We start from the raw sequence: 19,008 nt of genomic DNA on the forward strand, positions 1-19,008 counted from the left end.
CTCAGTAGGAGTGAAATGTAAATTTTGATGAATTAAAGTCATAGATGACGCAACCTCGTGAAGGACTCAGCGCCAACTAATATGCCGGAATTTACGAATTTGCGTCACGAACGTAACTTTCGCACCAAAAAAAACTCGCGCCAAGAATGACTCAATAAATTTTGGCATTTTGCGCCCTTGCGAGTCTAATACACCCCACAATTTAAAAAAGAGTCAATTTGAAAAAGACTAAACCCCAGGTAAGAATTTTTTTTTTCTAAAAAATGCATTTCCCAGATATGAAACTGACAGTCTGCAAAAAAAGGAAATATACTGAAACCTGAATCATGGCAAATATACAAGTACAATACATATATTTAGAACTTTATATAAAGTGCCAAACCATTGCTGAGAGTGTCTTAAGTAAATGAAACATACTTACCAAAAGACACCCATCCACATATAGCAGATAGCCAAACCAATACTGAAATGGTTATCAGTAGAGGTAATGGAATATGACAGTATATCGCCGATCTGAAAAGGGAGGTAGCAGATGAATCTCTACGACCGATAACAGAGAACCTATGAAATAGATCCCCATTAGGAAGACCATTGCATTCAATAGGTGATACTCCCTTCACATCCCTCTGACATTCACTGCACTCTGAGAGGAATCGGGCTTCAAAAAAAGCTGAGAAGCGCATATCAACGTAGAAATCTTAGCACAAATTAACTTCACCACCTCCATAGGAGGCAAAGTTTGTAAAACTGAATTGTGGGTGTGGTGAGGGGTGTATTTATAGGCATTTTGAGGTTTGGGAAACTTTGCCCCTCCTGGTAGGATTGTATATCCCATACGTCACTAGCTCATGGACTCTTGCCAATTACATGAAAGAAAGGATCATTGGGAATAATTTAAAGGGGAGATAGTTTTTGGGTGAACTGTCCCTTTAAACAAGTGCACATTGTTGAAAATAATAGTAATTGTATTGTGTCCATAGAGACTTAAAGTGAATGCTTAAGTGCCCGGTTTTTAAAAATTTGATTAAAAACAGGTGCACTTTAATTCATCAAAATTTACCTTTTAATCTTCACAGCAGCTCCAGCTTCCTCCAGTCGTTGCAAGCCATTTCTGACGTCAGAAATGGATACGTCATCCTCCAATCACGACTCCCCCCCGGGGGAATCAGTGTCTGATTCAACGCTGTGATTGGAGGAAGCCGGATTCCTCATTTTAGACCTAGGAAGAGGCTTTGCGACGGGTGGAGGAAGCTGGAGCTGCTGTGAAGATTAAAAGGTAAGTTTTTTTGTTTTTGGTTTTTTTTTTCCTCAGTAGGAGTGAAATGTAAATTTTGATGAATTAAAGTGCCCCTGTTTGTAATCGAATTTTTAAAAACCGGGCACTTTAGCATCAAAATTGACATAAAAAAAAAAAAAGATTTTCTTACATGATTTAGATAGAATACAATTTTAAACAACTTTTCAATTTACTTCTGTTATCAAATTTGCTTTATTCTCTTGGTATGATTTGTTGATCGAGCAGCAATGCACTACTGGTAGCTAGATTAACACATTGGCCCCTGTTTACTAAAGGTCTTGCGGACCTGATCCAACACTGCGGATCAGGTCCGCAAGACCTCGCTGAATGCGGAGAGTAATACGCTCTCCGTATTCAGCATTGCACCAGTTGCTCACAAGAGCTGCTGGTGCAATGCCGCCCCCTGCAGACTCGTGGCCAATCGTCCGCCAGCAGGGGGGTGTCAATCAACCCGATCGTACTCGATCGGGTTGATTTCCGGCGAAGTCTGTCCGCCTGCTCAGAGCAGGCGGACAGGTTATGGAGCAGTGGTCTTTGTGACCGCTGCTTCATAACTGCTGTTTCTGGCGAGTCTGAAGACTCGCCAGAAACAGGGGCCATCAAGCTCCATTCGGAGCTTGATAGATAGGCCCCATTGAGTGAGCCAGTGAGAAGATGCAAATATGTGCAGCCGCCAATAGGCAGCTAACTCCCAGTAATGCAGGTATGCTTTTAAACAAAGGCTACCAAAAAATCAAAGCAAATAAAATAATATAAGTAAATTGGAAAGTTGCATATACTGTCAATCATGAAAGAGAAAAAATTTGGTTTTCATGTCCCTTTAATTTGTGTCATTCAAGGGACTGCTGACTCCGTGAAGGTGTAGCTTTTGGTGAACAGGGCACAAACGTGTTTAACCCAGTGAAAAACTAGAAGCTTTTTTTTTAATGGAAGTATTTTGCAAAAAAGCTTCTATTTAAATATTAAATGCACCCATGTACATTTCAGTTTTGACCTTTCTGTCCCTTTAAGTAAAAAAAAACTAGTGTGCCATATTTAGTCTACATTATTTACTTATCTTCAAAATGATGTTCATTTTAATACCCACAATCACATTTACACCTGTTTGTTTTTTAAAAAAATACTATAGCCATAATGATAACAAATTAAACAGTCTTCATTGGGTCATTATTTTCCATTTCTTTTTAATTCAAGGCATATTTTCCTTGAAGGGACACTAACGTCAAAATTAAATATTCATGGTTCAGATAGAGCATACAATCTTAAAGAACTTTCTAATTTAAATCCCTTATCTTTCTGAGGCACCAGTTCATGCTGAGCATGTGGCAGTTCACATTGTATACACATACAAATCTGATTTTCTAATGGCTGTCACATGATACAGGTGTGTGATCATGGAAGCAATCTAAAATTTCTCAGAAAAATTATTTTAAATGCAGAGTAAGTTATGTTGTATTGTTTTATGGTGCATTTGTGGATTGAAAATGTAAAATTCCTTTAAGATTACGGCATGTTAATTCAATTTTTTAATTATTTTTTTTAAAACAGGAAAATATATAGGCAATTTGGAAAATATTACATTTACAGAAAGCTTTCTCGGTAGCAAGGATCATGGCGGATTCCTGTTTTTTACACCTACTTTCCAGGATCTGAGTGGACTTCCTTTACCAAATAATCCTTTCTTATGTGGGGTTTTGATTCAGAAGATGGAAGTACCTTGGGCAAAAGTTTTCCCCATTCGTTTAATGTTGCGTTTGGGAGCAGAATATGGTGGTAAGTTAACAATTTTATTTTAAAATAAAATCTTAAGATTTTAAGAATGTTTAATCAGGTTTTCAATGCCAGAGGAGGCGTATCGACTTTGTATTTTTACTCAAAGTTCTTTATGCAATATTGTTTCGGCTTTCAGCATTATTATTTTTTTTTATTGAGGTCAATATTGCATTTTACAGCTTATGCACTTTGTTTTGCTTGTTTCATATTACAGAGTGTCACAAACATACATGTAGAAACAATAAGAACATGTTCAACAGTTCTTACTACCTCGTTTTTACAAAGGCTTCTCTTTTTTTGTTTTCCTTTGCACATTAACAAACATTAACCATCTGATCATAGTAAGGATAACTTAATCTTCCAAGACCTTCCTGCTTCAGCCGAGGGGAACACAGTGCTCCCCTCCATTTAAGAAAACTCGTTTATGTACATTTTTTTCCCTTTGCACCTAACTTGGTAAAGGGGGGAAATAACGAGAAGGGAAGGACAAGGGCGGGAGTGGGAAGCAGTAGGGTGGGAGAGGGGGGCAGATATCCTGATCTAATTTTCCGGGCGTTCAGTAGGTCCACCAGATCATGATGCTCTACGGGCCCAGAGGGATTTCCCAGGGTTCCCATATAAGGCAGAAATCATTAATCTGTCTTCTCTCTCTGAAGACATAGTTTTCCATATTTTGGATATAATTTACACAGTCTACTACTCCCTGCCATCTAGGGGGTTTGTCTTTTTTTCAGATCATTGCAATGAGTAGTTTGGTGGAAGTGAGAATGTACAATAGTAGACACTGTTTGGATTTGTGAATTGTTTCTATACCTAAGTGTGGTATTGTTATGGCCGGGTCTAGTACCTCCAGGAGACCTAAGGCTTTGCAGGTTATTTCCACTCTTGACCAATTATTTGCAAGCTTTGGACAAGACCACCAGACATGGAGGGGGGTCCCCAGTCCTCCGCATCCCCTCCAGCATATAGGGGAGTGCTCGGGGTAGTGTTTCTGTAGTTTTGCTGGCACCAAGTGCCACCTTGTTATGATCTTAAAATACTGCTCATATAGTGTGACGCAGTGAGTTATTTATAAGATCACGCAGATTATCTTCCAGGAAGCCCCAAGAGTTCATCAAAGATCTCAATCTTAACAGATCAAATCTTAATTTGGGTGTTAGCGATGGAAGAGTCAGCATATCTGAGTGGGGGCGTAATTGGTTGTTACAATAAGTCTTGTAGGCAGGTTATGTCCGTCTGGACCCATGTATTGAGGTGTGTGTCTGGGGGCCCCTGCAACAGTCCTCTTACAGAATGTATAGGTGAGGGATGAGAGGCGATTAATTTATTATGTCTTAATTTGTACAAGGCCTGCTGGCAACCCTTCACTATGGCATAAGCAATGTGTATTTTAGATTGTCGATGTAAGGGATGCCAAAGTAAGTCCGCCAAGTCGACAAACACCGGCAGTAATGCCTGCTGTAGGTCTCTCCATCAATTCGGTGGGAGGCCTGGCCCACATGCAGTTACATGTGATATCATCGCTGCCTCATAGTATGTTTTCACACTCGGGAGTCCCATTCCCCTTCTATCGGCAGAGGTTTGGAGAATATGCGCTGCCACTCGAGGTCTTTTGTCGTTCCAGGTATAGGAATTGAATAGTGCTTGGAATTTATGGATCAGAGTTGCTGAAACCGGAATGGGGATATATCTGAACAAGTATGTGAGTTTGGGGAGGATCATCATCTTGAGAGCAGCCACCCTCCCCATCCAAGATATTTCACCAAATCTCCTAGAGTTAAGTTCTGTGCTAATCTTAGACAAGAGAACATTATAATCCTCTTGTATTGTTATAGATTTTATATGGGAGAGAGACTCCCAGGTGTCGCACCCCTCTGGTTGACCATCTCAAGGAGTACAAACCCTGGATGGTCTCCTGATCAACTGGCAAAATATTTATATAGTACGCCTCGATTTTAGCCACATTCATTTTATAGTAGGAGATTTCTCCAAATAGCTCCAGCAGTGTCATTAATGGAGGAAAAGAGACTAGGGGGTCTGAGAGAAAAACGGTAAGGTCGTCATGAATAATGCTAGCTTCTGCTCCGTATCGTGCAACTGGAGACCCTGGATTTCTGTGTGTTTCCTGATTGCCGGTCCTAGTGGCTCAATCGTCAGGGCAGGAGATAGTGGGCATCCCTGCCTCGTACCATTTTAAACTATTATTTTGGGTAAGCAGAACCCCAGTCCCCTTACCACTGCTAAAGGAGCCGAGAAAAGTGCCTCAACTGCTGTGCGGATGAAGTCTGGGATACTAAACGCTGTGAGGGTTTGAAATAGGTACACCCATCTCACCCTGTCAAATGCTTTTTCAGCATCAAGTGACAGGGCGAGCATAGGGAGCCCCATATCCGCAACTTCAGTGAATATATTCAGAAGGCGGCGGGTGTTGTCCGTTCCCTGCCTGCCCAGGAAGAATCCCACCTGATCTAAATGTACAAGCGTCGGCAAGTGTCTACCCAACCTAGTTGCCAGAACTTTGGCGTAGATTTTTGCATCCACATTTATGAGGAAGATAGGCCTGTAGCTGGAGCATAGCGATGGGTCCTTCCCCTCCTTATGTACAGGGAGTGCAGAATTATTAGGCAAGTTATATTTTTGAGGATTAATTTTATTATTGAACAACCATGTTCTCAATGAACCCAAAAAACTCATTAATATCAAAGCTGAATAGTTTTGGAAGTAGTTTTTAGTTTGTTTTTAGTTATAGCTATTTTAGGGGGATATCTGTGTGTGCAGGTGTCTATTACTGTGCATAATTATTAGGCAACTTAACAAAAAACAAATATATACCCATTTCAATTATTTATTTTTACCAGTGAAACCAATATAACATCTCAACATTCACAAATATACATTTCTGACATTCAAAAACAAAATAAAAACAAATCAGTGACCAATATAGCCACCTTTCTTTGCAAGGACACTCAAAAGCCTGCCATCCATGGATTCTGCCAGTGTTTTGATCTGTTCACCATCAACATTGCATGCAGCAGCAACCACAGCCTCCCAGACACTGTTCAGAGAGGTGTACTGTTTTCCCTCCTTGTAAATCTCACATTTGATGATGGACCACAGGTTCTCAATGGGGTTCAGATCAGGTGAACAAGGAGGCCATGTCATTAGATTTTCTTCTTTCTTTCATGTAATTAGCAAGAGTCCATGAGCTAGTGACGTATGGGATATACATTCCTACCAGGAGGGGCAAAGTTTCCCAAACCTTAAAATGCCTATAAATACACCCCTCACCACACCCACAATTCAGTTTTACAAACTTTGCCTCCGATGGAGGTGGTGAAGTAAGTTTGTGCTAGATTCTACGTTGATATGCGCTCCGCAGCAAGTTGGAGCCCGGTTTTCCTCTCAGCGTGCAGTGAATGTCAGAGGGATGTGAGGAGAGTATTGCCTATTTGAATGCAGTGATCTCCTTCTAAGGGGTCTATTTCATAGGTTCTCTGTTATCGGTCGTAGAGATTCATCTCTTACCTCCCTTTTCAGATCGACGATATACTCTTATATATACCATTACCTCTGCTGATTCTCGTTTCAGTACTGGTTTGGCTATCTGCTATATGTAGATGAGTGTCCTGGGGTAAGTAAGTCTTATTTTCTGTGACACTCCTAGCTATGGTTGGGCACTTTGTTTATAAAGTTCTAAATATATGTATTCAAACATTTATTTGCCTTGACTCAGAATGTTCAACTTTCCTTATTTTTCAGACAGTCAGTTTCATATTTGGGATAATGCATTTTAATTTAACATTTTTTACCTTAAAATTTGACTTTTTCCCTGTGGGCTGTTAGGCTCGCGGGGGCTGAAAATGCTTCATTTTATTGCGTCATTCTTGGCGCGGACTTTTTTGGCGCAAAAATTCTATTTCCGTTTCCGGCGTCATACGTGTCGCCGGAAGTTGCGTCATTCTTTGACGTTATTTTGCGCCAAAGATGTCGGCGTTCCGGATGTGGCGTCATTTTTGGCGCCAAAAAGCATTTAGGCGCCAAATAATGTGGGCGTCTTATTTGGCGCGAAAAAATATGGGCGTCACTTTTGTCTCCACATTATTTAAGTCTCATTTTTTATTGCTTCTGGTTGCTAGAAGCTTGTTCTTTGGCATTTTTTCCCATTCCTGAAACTGTCATTTAAGGAATTTGATCAATTTTGCTTTATATGTTGTTTTTTTCTTTTACATATTGCAAGATGTTCCACGTTGCAACTGAGTCAGAAGTTACTTCAGGAAAATCACTGCACAGTGCTGGAGCTACCAAGCTAAGTGTATCTGCTATAAACTTTTGGTATCTGTTTCTCCAGCTGTTATTTGTATTGCATGTCATGTCAAACTTATTAATGCAGATAAAATTTCCTTTAGTACTGTTACATTACCTGTTGCTGTTCCGTCAACATCTAATTTTCAGAGTGTTCCTGATAACATAAGAGATTTTATTTTTTAAATCCATTAAGAAGGCTATGTCTGTTATTTCTCCTTCTAGTATACATAAGTCTTTTAAAACTTCTCTTTTTTCAGATGAATTTTTAAATGAACATCATCATTCTGATACTGATAATGGTTCTTCTGGTTCAGAGGTTTCTGTCTCAGAGGTTGATGCTGATAAATCTTTGTATTTGTTCAAGATGGAATTTATTCGTTCTTTACTTAAAGAAGTGTTATTTGCATTAGAAATAGAGGATTCTGGTCCTCTTGATTCTAAATGTAAACGTTTAAATAAGGTTTTTAAATCTCCTGTAGTTATTCCAGAAGTGTTTTATCTCCCTGATGCTATTTCTGAAGTAATTTCCAGGGAATGGAATAATTTGGGTAATTTATTTACTCCTTCTAGACGTTTAAGCAAATTATATCCTGTGCCATCTGACAGATTAGAGTTTTTTGAGACAAAAATCCCTAAGGTTATGGGGCTGTCTCTACTCCTGCTAATGTACTACTATTCCTACGGCAGATAGTACTTCATTAAAGGATCCTTTAGATAGGAAAATTGAATCCTTTCTAAGAAAAGCTTACTTATGTTCAGGTAATCTTCTTAGACCTGCTATATTTTTAGCGGATGTTGCTGCAGCTTCAACTTTTTGATTAGAAGCTTTAGCGCAACAAGTAACAGATCATAATTTTATAGCATTATTATTATTCTATAACATGCTAATAATTTTATTGGTGATACCATCTTTTGATAGCATTAGAGTTGATGTCAGGTATATGTCTCTAGCTATTTTAGCTAGAGAAGCTTTATGGATTAAACTTGGAATGCTGACATGTCTTCTAAGTCATCTTTGCTTTCCCTTTCTTTCCAGGGTAAATAATCATTTTAGTTCCTTTCCTCACAAGGAACAAAAGCCTGATCCTTCATCCTCAGGAGCGGTATCAGTTTGGAAACTATTTCCAGTTTGGAATATATCCAAGCCTTATAGAAACCTATAGCCAGCTCCTAAGTACCTATGAAGGTGCGGCCCTTATTCCAGCTCAGCTGGTATGGGGCAGATTACGTTTTCTTCAAAGAAATTTGGATCAATTCCGTTCTTATTCTCTGGTTTCAGAAACATTGTTTCAGAAAGGTACAGAATTGGCTTCAAGTTAAGGCCTCCTGCTAAGAGATTCTTTTCTTTCCCGTGTCCCAGTTAACACAGTAAAGGCTCAGCATTTCTGTAATGTGTTTCAGATCTAGAGTTGGCTGGAGTATTTATGCCAGTTCCAGTTCTGGAACAGGGGCTGGGGTTTTATTTTATCTCTTCATTTGTACCAAAGAAGGTCAATTCCTTCAGACCAGTTCCGGATCTGTCATTATTGAATCGTTATGTTAGGATACCAACATTCAAGATGGTTACTGTAGGACTATCCTGCCTTTTGTTTAGCAAGGGCATTATATGTCTACAATAGATTTACAGGATGTGTATCTGCATATTCCGATTCATCCAGATCACTTTTAGTGTCTGAGATTCTCTTTTTAGACAAGCATTACCAGTTTTGTGGCTCTACCGTTTGGCCTAGCCTCAGTTCCAAGAATTTTTTTCAAAGGTTCTCGGTGCCCCTTTTTTCTGTAATCAGAGAATAGGGTTTTGGTATTTCCTTATTTGGACGATATCTTGGTACTTGCTCAGTCTTCTCATTTTCGAAGAATCTCATACGAATCGACTTGTGTTGTTTCTTCAAATTCATGGTTGGAGGATCAATTTACCATTCAGTTCATTGATTCCTCAGACAAGGGTAACCTTTTTAGGTTTCTAGATAAATTCAGTGTCTATGACTCTGTCCTTGTCAGACAAGAGAAGTTTAACATTGATATCAGCTTGTCAAAACCTTCAGTCACAATCATTCCCTTTGGTAGCCTTATGCATGGAAATGTTGGGTCTTAGGACTGCCGCATCAGATGCGATCTCCTTTGCTCGTTTTCACATGCGACCTCTTCAGCTCTGTATGCTGAACCAATGGTGCAGGGATTACTCAAAGATATCTCAATTAATATCTTTAAACCGATTTTACAACACTCTCTGACATGGTGGACAGATCACCATCGTTTAGTTCAGGGGGCTTCTTTGTTCTTCCGACCTGGACTATAATCTCAACAGATGCAAGTCTTACAGGTTGGGGAGCTGTGTGGGGGTATCTGACGGCACAAGGGGTTTGGGAATCTCAGGAGGTGAGATTTCCGATCAATATTTTGGAACTCCGTGCAATTTTCAGAGCTCTTCAGTTTTGGCCTCTTCTCAAGAGAGAGTTGTTCATTTGTTTTCAGATAGACAATGTCACAACTGTGGCATACATCAATCATCAAGGAGGGACTCACAGTCCTCTGGCTATGAAAGAAGTATCTCGAATTTTGGTTTGGGCGGAATCCAGCTCCTGTCTAATCTCTGCGGTTCATATCCCAGGTATGGACAATTGGAAAGCGGATTATCTCAGTCGCCAAACGTTGCATCCGGGCGAATGGTCTCTTCACCCAGAGGTATTTCTTCAGATTGTTCAAATGTGGGAACTTCCAGAAATAGATCTGATGGCTTCTCATCTAAACAAGAAACTTCCCAGGTATCTGTCCAGATCCCGGGATCCTCAGGCGGAGGCAGTGGATGCATTATCACTTCCTTGGAAGTATCATCCTGCCTATATCTTTCCGCCTCTAGTTCTTCTTCCAAGAGTAATCTCCAAGATTCTGAAGGAATGCTCGTTTGTTCTGCTGGTAGCTCCGGCATGGCCTCACAGGTTTTGGTATGCGGATCTTGTCCGGATGGCCTCTTGCCAACCGTGGACTCTTCCGTTAAGACCAGACCTTTTGTCTCAAGGTCCTTTTTTCCATCAGGATCTGAAATCCTTAAATTTAAAGGTATGGAGATTGAACGCTTGATTCTTGGTCAAAGAGGTTTCTCTGACTCTGTGATTAATACTATGTTACAGGCTCGTAAATCTGTATCCAGAGAGATATATTATAGAGTCTGGAAGACTTATATTTTTTGGTGTCTTTCTCATCATTTTTCTTGGCATTCTTTTAGAATACCGAGAATATTACAGTTTCTTCAGGATGGTTTAGATAAGGGTTTGTCCGCAAGTTCCTTGAAAGGTCAAATCTCTGCTCTTTCTGTTCTTTTTCACAGACAGATTGCTATTCTTCCTGATATTCATTGTTTTGTACAAGCTTTGGTTCGTATAAAGCCTGTCATTAAGTCAATTTCTCCTCCTTGGAGTTTGAATTTGGTTCTGGGGGCTCTTCAAGCTCCTCCATTTGAACCTATGCATTCATTGGATATTAAATTACTTTCTTGGAAAGTTTTGTTCCTTTTGGCCATCTCTTCTGCCAGAAGAGTTTCTGAATTATCTGCTCTTTCTTGTGAGTCTCCTTTTCTGATTTTTCATCAGGATAAGGCGGTGTTGCGAACTTCTTTTGAATTTTTACCTAAGTTGTGAATTCCAACAACATTAGTAGAGACATTGTGGTTCCTTCATTATGTCTTAATCCTAAGAATTCTAAGGAGAAATCGTTGCATTCTTTGGATGTTATTAGAGCTTTGAAATATTATGTTGAAGCTACTAAGTCTTTCCGAAAGAGTTTATTTGTTATCTTTTCCGGTTTTAGAAAGGTCAGAAAACTTCTGCCATTTCTTTGGCATCTTGGTTGAAATCTTTAATTCATCTTGCCTATGTTGAGTCGGGTAAGACTCCGCCTCATAGGATTACAGCTCATTCTACTAGGTCAGTTTCTACTTCCTGGGTGTTTAGGAATGAAGCTTCTGTTGTTCAGATTTGCAAAGCGGCAACTTGGTCCTCTTTGCATACTTTTACCAAATTCTACCATTTTGTTGTATTTTCTTCTTCTGAAGCAGGTTTTGGTAGAAAAGTACTTCAGGCAGCGTTTTCAGTTTGAATCTTCTGCTTATGTTTTTTCATTAAACTTTATTTTGGGTGTGGATTATTTTCAGCAGGAATTGGCTGTCTTTATTTTATCCCTCCCTCTCTAGTGACTCTTGTGTGGAAAGATCCACATCTTGGGTAGTCATTATCCCATACGTCACTAGCTCATGGACTCTTGCTAATTACATGAAAGAAAACATAATTTATGTAAGAACTTACCTGATAAATTCATTTCTTTCATATTAGCAAGAGTCCATGAGGCCCGCCCTTTTTTTGTGGTGGTTATGATTTTTTTTTGTATAAAGCACAATTATTCCAATTCCTTATTTTATATGCTTTCGCACTTTTTTCTTATCACCCCACTTCTTGGCTATTCGTTAAACTGAATTGTGGGTGTGGTGAGGGGTGTATTTATAGGCATTTTAAGGTTTGGGAAACTTTGCCCCTCCTGGTAGGAATGTATATCCCATACGTCACTAGCTCATGGACTCTTGCTAATATGAAAGAAATGAATTTATCAGGTAAGTTCTTACATAAATTATGTTTTTATACCCTTTCTTGCCAGCCACGCTGTGGAGTACTTGGACGCGTGTGATGGAGCATTGTCCTGCATGAAAATCATGTTTTTCTTGAAGGATGCAGACTTCTTCCTGTACCACTGCTTGAAGAAGGTGTCTTCCAGAAACTGGCAGTAGGACTGGGAGTTGAGCTTGACTCCATCCTCAACCCGAAAAGGCCCCACAAGCTCATCTTTGATGATACCAGCCCAAACCAGTACTCCACCTCCACCTTGCTAGCGTCTGAGTCGGACTGGAGCTCTCTGCCCTTTACCAATCCAGCCACGGGCCCATCCATCTGGCCCATCAAGACTCACTCTCATTTCATCAGTCCATAAAACCTTAGAAAAATCAGTCTTGAGATATTTCTTGGCCCATTCTTGACGTTTCAGCTTGTGTGTCTTGTTCAGTGGTGGTCGTCTTTCAGCCTTTCTTACCTTGGCCATGTCTCGGAGTATTGCACTCCTTGTGCTTTTGGGCACTCCAGTGATGTTGCAGCTCTGAAATATGGCCAAACTGGTGGCAAGTGGCATCTTGGCAGCTGCACGCTTGACTTTTCTCAGTTCATCTGCAGTTATTTTGCGCCTTGGTTTTTCCACACGCTTCTTGCGACCCTGTTGACTATTTTGAATGAAACGCTTGATTGTTCGATGATCACGCTTCAGAAGCTTTGCAATTTTAAGAGTGCTGCATCCCTCTGCAAGATATCTCACTATTTTTGACTTTTCTGAGCCCGTCAAGTCTTTCTTTTGACCCATTTTGCCAAAGGAAAGGAAGTTGCCTAATAATTATGCACACCTGATATAGGGTGTTGATGCCATTAGACCACACCCCTTCTCATTACAGAGATGCACATCGCCTAATATGCTTAATTGGTAGTAGGCTTTCGAGCCTATACAGCTTGGAGTAAGACAACATGCATAAAGAGGATGATGTGGTCAAAATACTAATTTGCCTAATAATTCTGCACTCCCTGTATGGTTATAATATTTGCTTCTAAGAACTCTGGAACAAAGCGACCTCTATCCGCTACACTCGCAAATAGCTTAAGTAACGGTGGGGATATGATTGTTACTAGGCTTTGATAAAAGGTGACTGTGAATCTGTCCAGTCCTGGGGCTTTATGGGGCGCAAGATTGGTTATTGCCGTTTTCTCTTGTAAGGTGTATCCAGTCCACGGGTTCATCCATTACTTGTGGGATATTCTCCTTCCCAACAGGAAGTTGCAAGAGGACACCCACAGCAGAGCTGTCTATATAGCTCCTCCCCTAACTGCCACCCTCAGTCATTCTCTTGCAACTCTCGACAAGAAAGGAAGTATCAAGAGATATGTGGTGACTTAGTGTAGTTTTACCTTCAATCAAGAGTTTATTTTTAAACGGTACCAGCGTTGTACTGTTTTTCTCTCAGACAGAAATTAGAAGAAGAGTTCTGCCTGGAGATTTGATGATCTTAGCGGTTTGTAACCAAGGTCCATTGCTGTTCTCACACATAACTGATGAATATGGGAAAACTTCAGTTGGGGGAACGGCCTGCAGATTACCTGCTTTGAGGTATGTTCAGTATTTTTATTTCTAGAGAGAGGAATAAGTTCTAGAAAATGCTGACAGAGCCTTGTATATTTGAGGTAAGCCTGATGCAGTGATTTAACAGCGACTGGGATCATGCTTACATAACAGGGTAATACTCATGTTAATATTCATATTGCTTAGTGACAAAATGTTTACATGATTTCAAATAAATAGGACGTTTTTTCTCTGAGGGAGATAAGTCTTTATTTGGGGCCTAGTTTCCACATGGCTAGTCAGATACTCCCAGGAGTATTTTCTTAATGCCCCTCTGACATCCAGTACATGGTGGGAGGGGCCTATTTTAGCGCTCTAACTGCGCAGTTTTAAAGGGACAGTCAAGTCCAAAAAAAACTTTCATGTTTTAAATAGGGCATGCAATTTTAAACAACTTCCCAATTTACTTTTATCACCAATTTTGCTTTGTTCTCTTGGTATTCTTAGTTGAAAGCTAAAACTAGGAGGTTCATATGCTAATTTCTTAGACCTTGAAGACTGCCTCTAATCTGAATACATTTTGACCACTAGAGGGCATTAGTTCACATGTTTCATATAGATAACATTGAGCTCATGCACGTAAAGTGACCTAGGACTGAGCACTGATTGGCTAAACTGCATGTCTGTCAAAAGAACTGAAATTAGGGGGCAGTCAGCAGAAGCTTAGATACAAGATAATTACAGAGGTAAAACGTGTATTATAACTGTTGGTTATGCAAAACTGGGGAATGGGTAATAAAGGGATTATCTTTCTTTTCAAACAACAAAAATTCTGGTGTTGACTGTCCCTTTAATACAGACTGAGACATCCAGCTTCCCTAGAAGAGTCCTCTGGCATCTGAGAACCATTTCAAAGGGGTTATTTCTGCACAAAATCGTATTTAAGGGCAGGTAGGAGCCTCAGCAGAGCTGTGGCATGGTGCTCAATTGATTTTTAAAAATTTTTTAACGTTTTCAATCCGGTTTGGGGCCCAAGGGGTTAATAATCCATTTGCAAGTGGGTGCAATGCTGCTTTAGTCTCTTATTCACACTGTAAAAATATCAAATATTTTACTGTATTTTTTCACTGTTTTGCAGTTTAAGTGCTAGTTTTTTTCTCTTAAAGGCACAGTAACGTTTTTGTTTAACTGTTGTTTCACCTTTATTAAAGTGTTTTCCAAGCTTGCTTGTCTCATTACTAGTCTGTTAAACATGTCTGACATAGAGGAAACTCCTTGTTCAATATGTTTGGAAGCCATTGTGGAACCCCCTCTTAGAATGTGTACCAAATGTACTGATATTTCTATAAACTATAAAGACCATATTATGGCGCTTAAAGATTTATCTCCAGGGGATTCTCTGACTCTCCCCATGTGTCAGAACCTATAACTCCCACTCAAGTGACGCCAAGTACATCTAACGCGTCTAATTCTTTTACCTTACAGGACATGGCGGCAGTTATGAATGCTACCCTCACATAGGTTTTCTCCAAACTGCCAGGGCTACAAGGAAAGCGAGACAGCTCTAGGGCTAGAATTAATACAGAGCTTTCTGCCACTTTATTGCCTGTGTCCGATATACCCTCACAATGCTCAGAAATCAAAATCGCCAAGTCCCATACGAACATTGTTCTGGCCTTTCTGAGGTCTCACGGGTGGAAGGTGAACAAAGAAAAGAGTTCTCTCTCCCCTCTCACAAGAGTTTCCTTCCTAGGAACACTGATAGATTCAGTAGAAATGAAAATTTTTCTGACAGAGGTCAGGTTATCAAAGCTACTTACTTCCTGCCGTGCTCTTCATTCCACTTCTCGACCGTCAGTGGCTCAGTGTATGGAAGTAATCGGCCTATTGGTAGCGGCAATGGACATAGTTCCATTTGCCCGCCTACATCTCAGACCACTGCAACTTTGCATGCTCAATCAGTGGAATGGGGATTACACAGATTTGTCCCCTCTGCTAAATCTGGATCAAGAGACCAGGGATTCTCTTCTCTGGTGGTTCTCTCGGGTCCATCTGTCCAGGGGAATGAGTTTCCGCAGACCAGAGTGGACTATAGTCACGACAGATGCCAGCCTTCTGGGCTGGGGCGCAGTCTGGAACTCCCTGAAGGCTCAGGGTTCGTGGACTCAGGAGGAAGCCTTCCTTCCGATAAACATTTTGGAACTGAGAGCGATATTCAATGCTCTTCAGGCTTGGCCTCAACTAGCTGCGGTCAGGTTCATCAGATTTCAGTCGGACAATATCACGACTGTAGCCTATATCAACCATCGGGGGGGACAAGAAGCCCCCTGGCAATGTTGGAGGTTTCAAAGATAATTCTATGGGCAGAGGTTCACTCTTGCCATCTCTCAGCTATCCATATCCCAGTAGTAGAGTAGAGAACTGGGAGGCGGATTTTCTAAGTCGGCAGACTTTTCATCTGGGGGAGTGGGAGCTCCATCCGGAGGTATTTGCCCAGCTGATTCAACTATGTGGCAAACCAGAAGTGAATCTGATGGCGTCTCGTCAGAACGCCAAGCTTCCCTGTTACGGGTCCAGGTCAAGGGATCCCCAGGCAGTGCTGATAGATGCTCTAGCAGTGCCCTGGTCCTTCAGCCTGGCTTATGTGTTCCCACCATTTCCTCTCCTCCCTCGTCTGATTGCCAAGATCAAGCAGGAGAGAGCTTCAGTGATTTTGATAGCACCTGCGTGGCCACGCAGGACTTGGTATGCAGATCTGGTGGACATGTCATCCCTTCCACCATGGACTCTGCCGCTGAGGCAGGACCTTCTACTCCAAGGTCCATTCAAACATCCAAATCTAATTTCTCTGTGACTGACTGCTTTGAGATTGAACGCTTGATTTTATCAAAATTTGGTTTCTCCGAGTCGGTCATTGATACCTTAATTCAGGCTCGAAAGCCTGTCACCAGGAAAATCTATCATAAGATATGGTGTAAATATCTTCATTGGTGTGAATCCAAGGGTTACTCATGGAGTAAAGTCAGGATTCCTAGGATATTATCTTTTCTCCAAGAAGGATTGGAGAAGGGATTGTCAGCTAGTTCCTTAAAGGGACAGATTTCTGCTCTGTCTATTCTTCTGCACAAGCGTCTGGCAGATGTTCCAGACGTTCAGGCGTTTTGGCAGGCTTTAGTTAGAATCAAGCCTGTGTTTAAACCTGTTGCTCCGCCATGGAGTTTAAATTTAGTTCTTAAAGTTCTTCAAGGGGTTCCGTTTGAACCTCTGCATTCCATAGATATCAAGCTTTTATCTTGGAAAGTTCTGTTTTTGGTAGCTATCTCTTCGGCTCGAAGAGTTTCAGAGTTATCTTCCTTACAGTGTGATTCCCCTTATCTGATATTCCATACAGATAAGGTAGTGTTGCGTACCAAACCTGGACTTCTTCCTAAGGTGGTATCTAATAAGAATATCAATCAGGAGATTGTAGTTCCGTCACTGTGTCCTAATCCTTCTTCAAAGAAGGAACGTCTATTACACAACCTTGACGTGGTTCGTGCTTTAAAGTTTTATTTACAAGCTACTAAGGATTTTCGTCAAGCATCTGCATTGTTTGTTGTCTACTCTGGACAGAGGAGAGGCCAAAAGGCTTCGGCATCTTCTCTTTATTTTTGGCTGAGAAGCATAATCCGTTTAGCTTATGAGACTGCTGGCCAGCAGCCTCCTGAAAGAATTACAGCTAATTCCACTAGAGCGGTAGCTTCCACATGGGCCTTTAAAAATGAGGCCTCTGTTGAACAGATTTGTAAGGCGGCGACTTGGTCTTCGCTTCATACTTTTTCTAAATTCTACAAATTTGATACTTTTGCTTCCTCGGAGGCTATTTTTGGGAGAAAGGTCTTGCAGGCAGTGGTGCCTTCCGTTTAAGTTCCTGCCTTGTCCCCCCCTACATCCTAAAGCTTTGGTATTGGTATCCCACAAGTAATGGATGAACCCGTGGACTGGATACACCTTACAAGAGAAAACAAAATTTATGCTTACCTGATAAATTTCTTTCTCTTGTGGTGTATCCAGTCCACGACTCGCCCTGTCATTTTAAGGCAGGTGTTTTTTATTTTTAAACTACAGTCACCACTGCACCCTATAGTTTCTCCTTTTTCTTGCTTGTCTTCGGTTGAATGACTGGGGGTGGCAGTTAGGGGAGGAGCTATATAGACAGCTCTGCTGTGGGTGTCCTCTTGCAACTTCCTGTTGGGAAGGAGAATACCCACAAGTAATGGATGAACCCGTGGACTGGATACACCACAAGAGAAAGAAATTTATCAGGTAAGCATACATTTTTTTTTTCTCATCTAGTGTAAGTGAGCTTTCCAGCTCAGCTCTAGCTTCCGCGAGCAATGTGGGCAGGTTAAGCCCCTCCAAGAATTATTGGATAGTGCTGAAGCTCGCCCCAGCGATTGCCGCTGTGTCTCCTATGTTGTATAGGGAGGAGTAATAGTTTGCGAAAGCTTTGCCTATGTCTCTTGGTGAGTGGACCGTGCCTCTGGGAGTTTTAAATAATGCTATCCTTTGTTGCTGCATGCGCTTACGAAGCTTATTCGCCAGGAGCCTATCCGCCCTTTTTCCTTTATAGTAGTATGTTTGTCTGAGCCTATGTAAGTTCTCCTGTACCCTTTGGGTTTCTCGTCGAGAGATTTCCTCCCTAATGAGTCCTATCTGCTGAGCTATTAGGGGCCTAGGGTCTGCCTTGTTAGATGTCTCAAGTGTGCAGAGGTCTCCATAGAGTTTAGCTAGAGGATGTCTCCCTGCCTTACGGGAACATGCTGTTTTCTTGATGAAGTATCCTCAAAGGTATGCCTTTACTATATCTATGCTTGTGTGCCCTACATCGTTATGTTCTAAGAACTCCTGTGTAGTCTCTGAGTTCCGGGATTTCTGTTTCAGACAGACACTGCTCAGGGAGTTTCCAAGAGAGTCTGGTGGTCAGTGACTGTAGTAAAGTGAAGTCTGTGCAGACCATGTCATGATCTGACCAGGTGCATGTCTTAATGCTGGGGTTACTAAATCTATCTAATGTCCACGAGTCACATAGCAGGTAATCTATCCGCGAATAAGAGTTATGGGCCTTTGAATAGTGCGTGAAGTCTTTTTTTCTGAAGGTGATAAACATCGCCATATATCATACAGGTTATTTTTGTACATGAGTTTGCAAAAGGCATTGGAAGTAGACGATATATTTCTGTCAGTTTGTGGTGTCGGGGTAGATTGCTTGTCCAGTGTAGGGTCCCATACTAGGTTCGTCACCCCCCCAATAATCAGATGCCCTCTTTTGAGTTGGTCTATACGTCCCAAGAGTTTTCATAGGAAAAGTAACTGCTTAGTGTTTGGAGCCTATACCGTGACTAGGGTAAATAGAACGTCATTTAGGGTACAAACAGCTATGAGAAAGCGACCTTCCTCATCTTTTTCAATATATTCTAGTTTATATGCTAAGTCCCTGCTAATTAGGA

At 41.0% G+C, this 19,008-nt stretch overlaps 1 protein-coding gene across 2 annotated transcripts in view; it reads left to right on the top strand.

Annotated features, from left to right (window-relative positions):
- The window catches only part of ZFYVE16 (zinc finger FYVE-type containing 16), a 645,028-nt gene that overhangs the window by 333,639 nt on the left and 292,381 nt on the right, over nt 1-19,008 (top strand). For both annotated transcript variants that reach the window (XM_053701456.1, XM_053701457.1), the window contains one exon: nt 2,846-3,070. In XM_053701456.1, the coding sequence (XP_053557431.1) occupies nt 2,846-3,070 (225 nt within the window). The remainder of the gene's footprint in view (nt 1-2,845; nt 3,071-19,008) is intronic.

Source organism: Bombina bombina, chromosome 2 (assembly GCF_027579735.1).
Source record: "Bombina bombina isolate aBomBom1 chromosome 2, aBomBom1.pri, whole genome shotgun sequence".
Classification (NCBI taxonomy): Eukaryota; Metazoa; Chordata; class Amphibia; order Anura; family Bombinatoridae; genus Bombina; species Bombina bombina.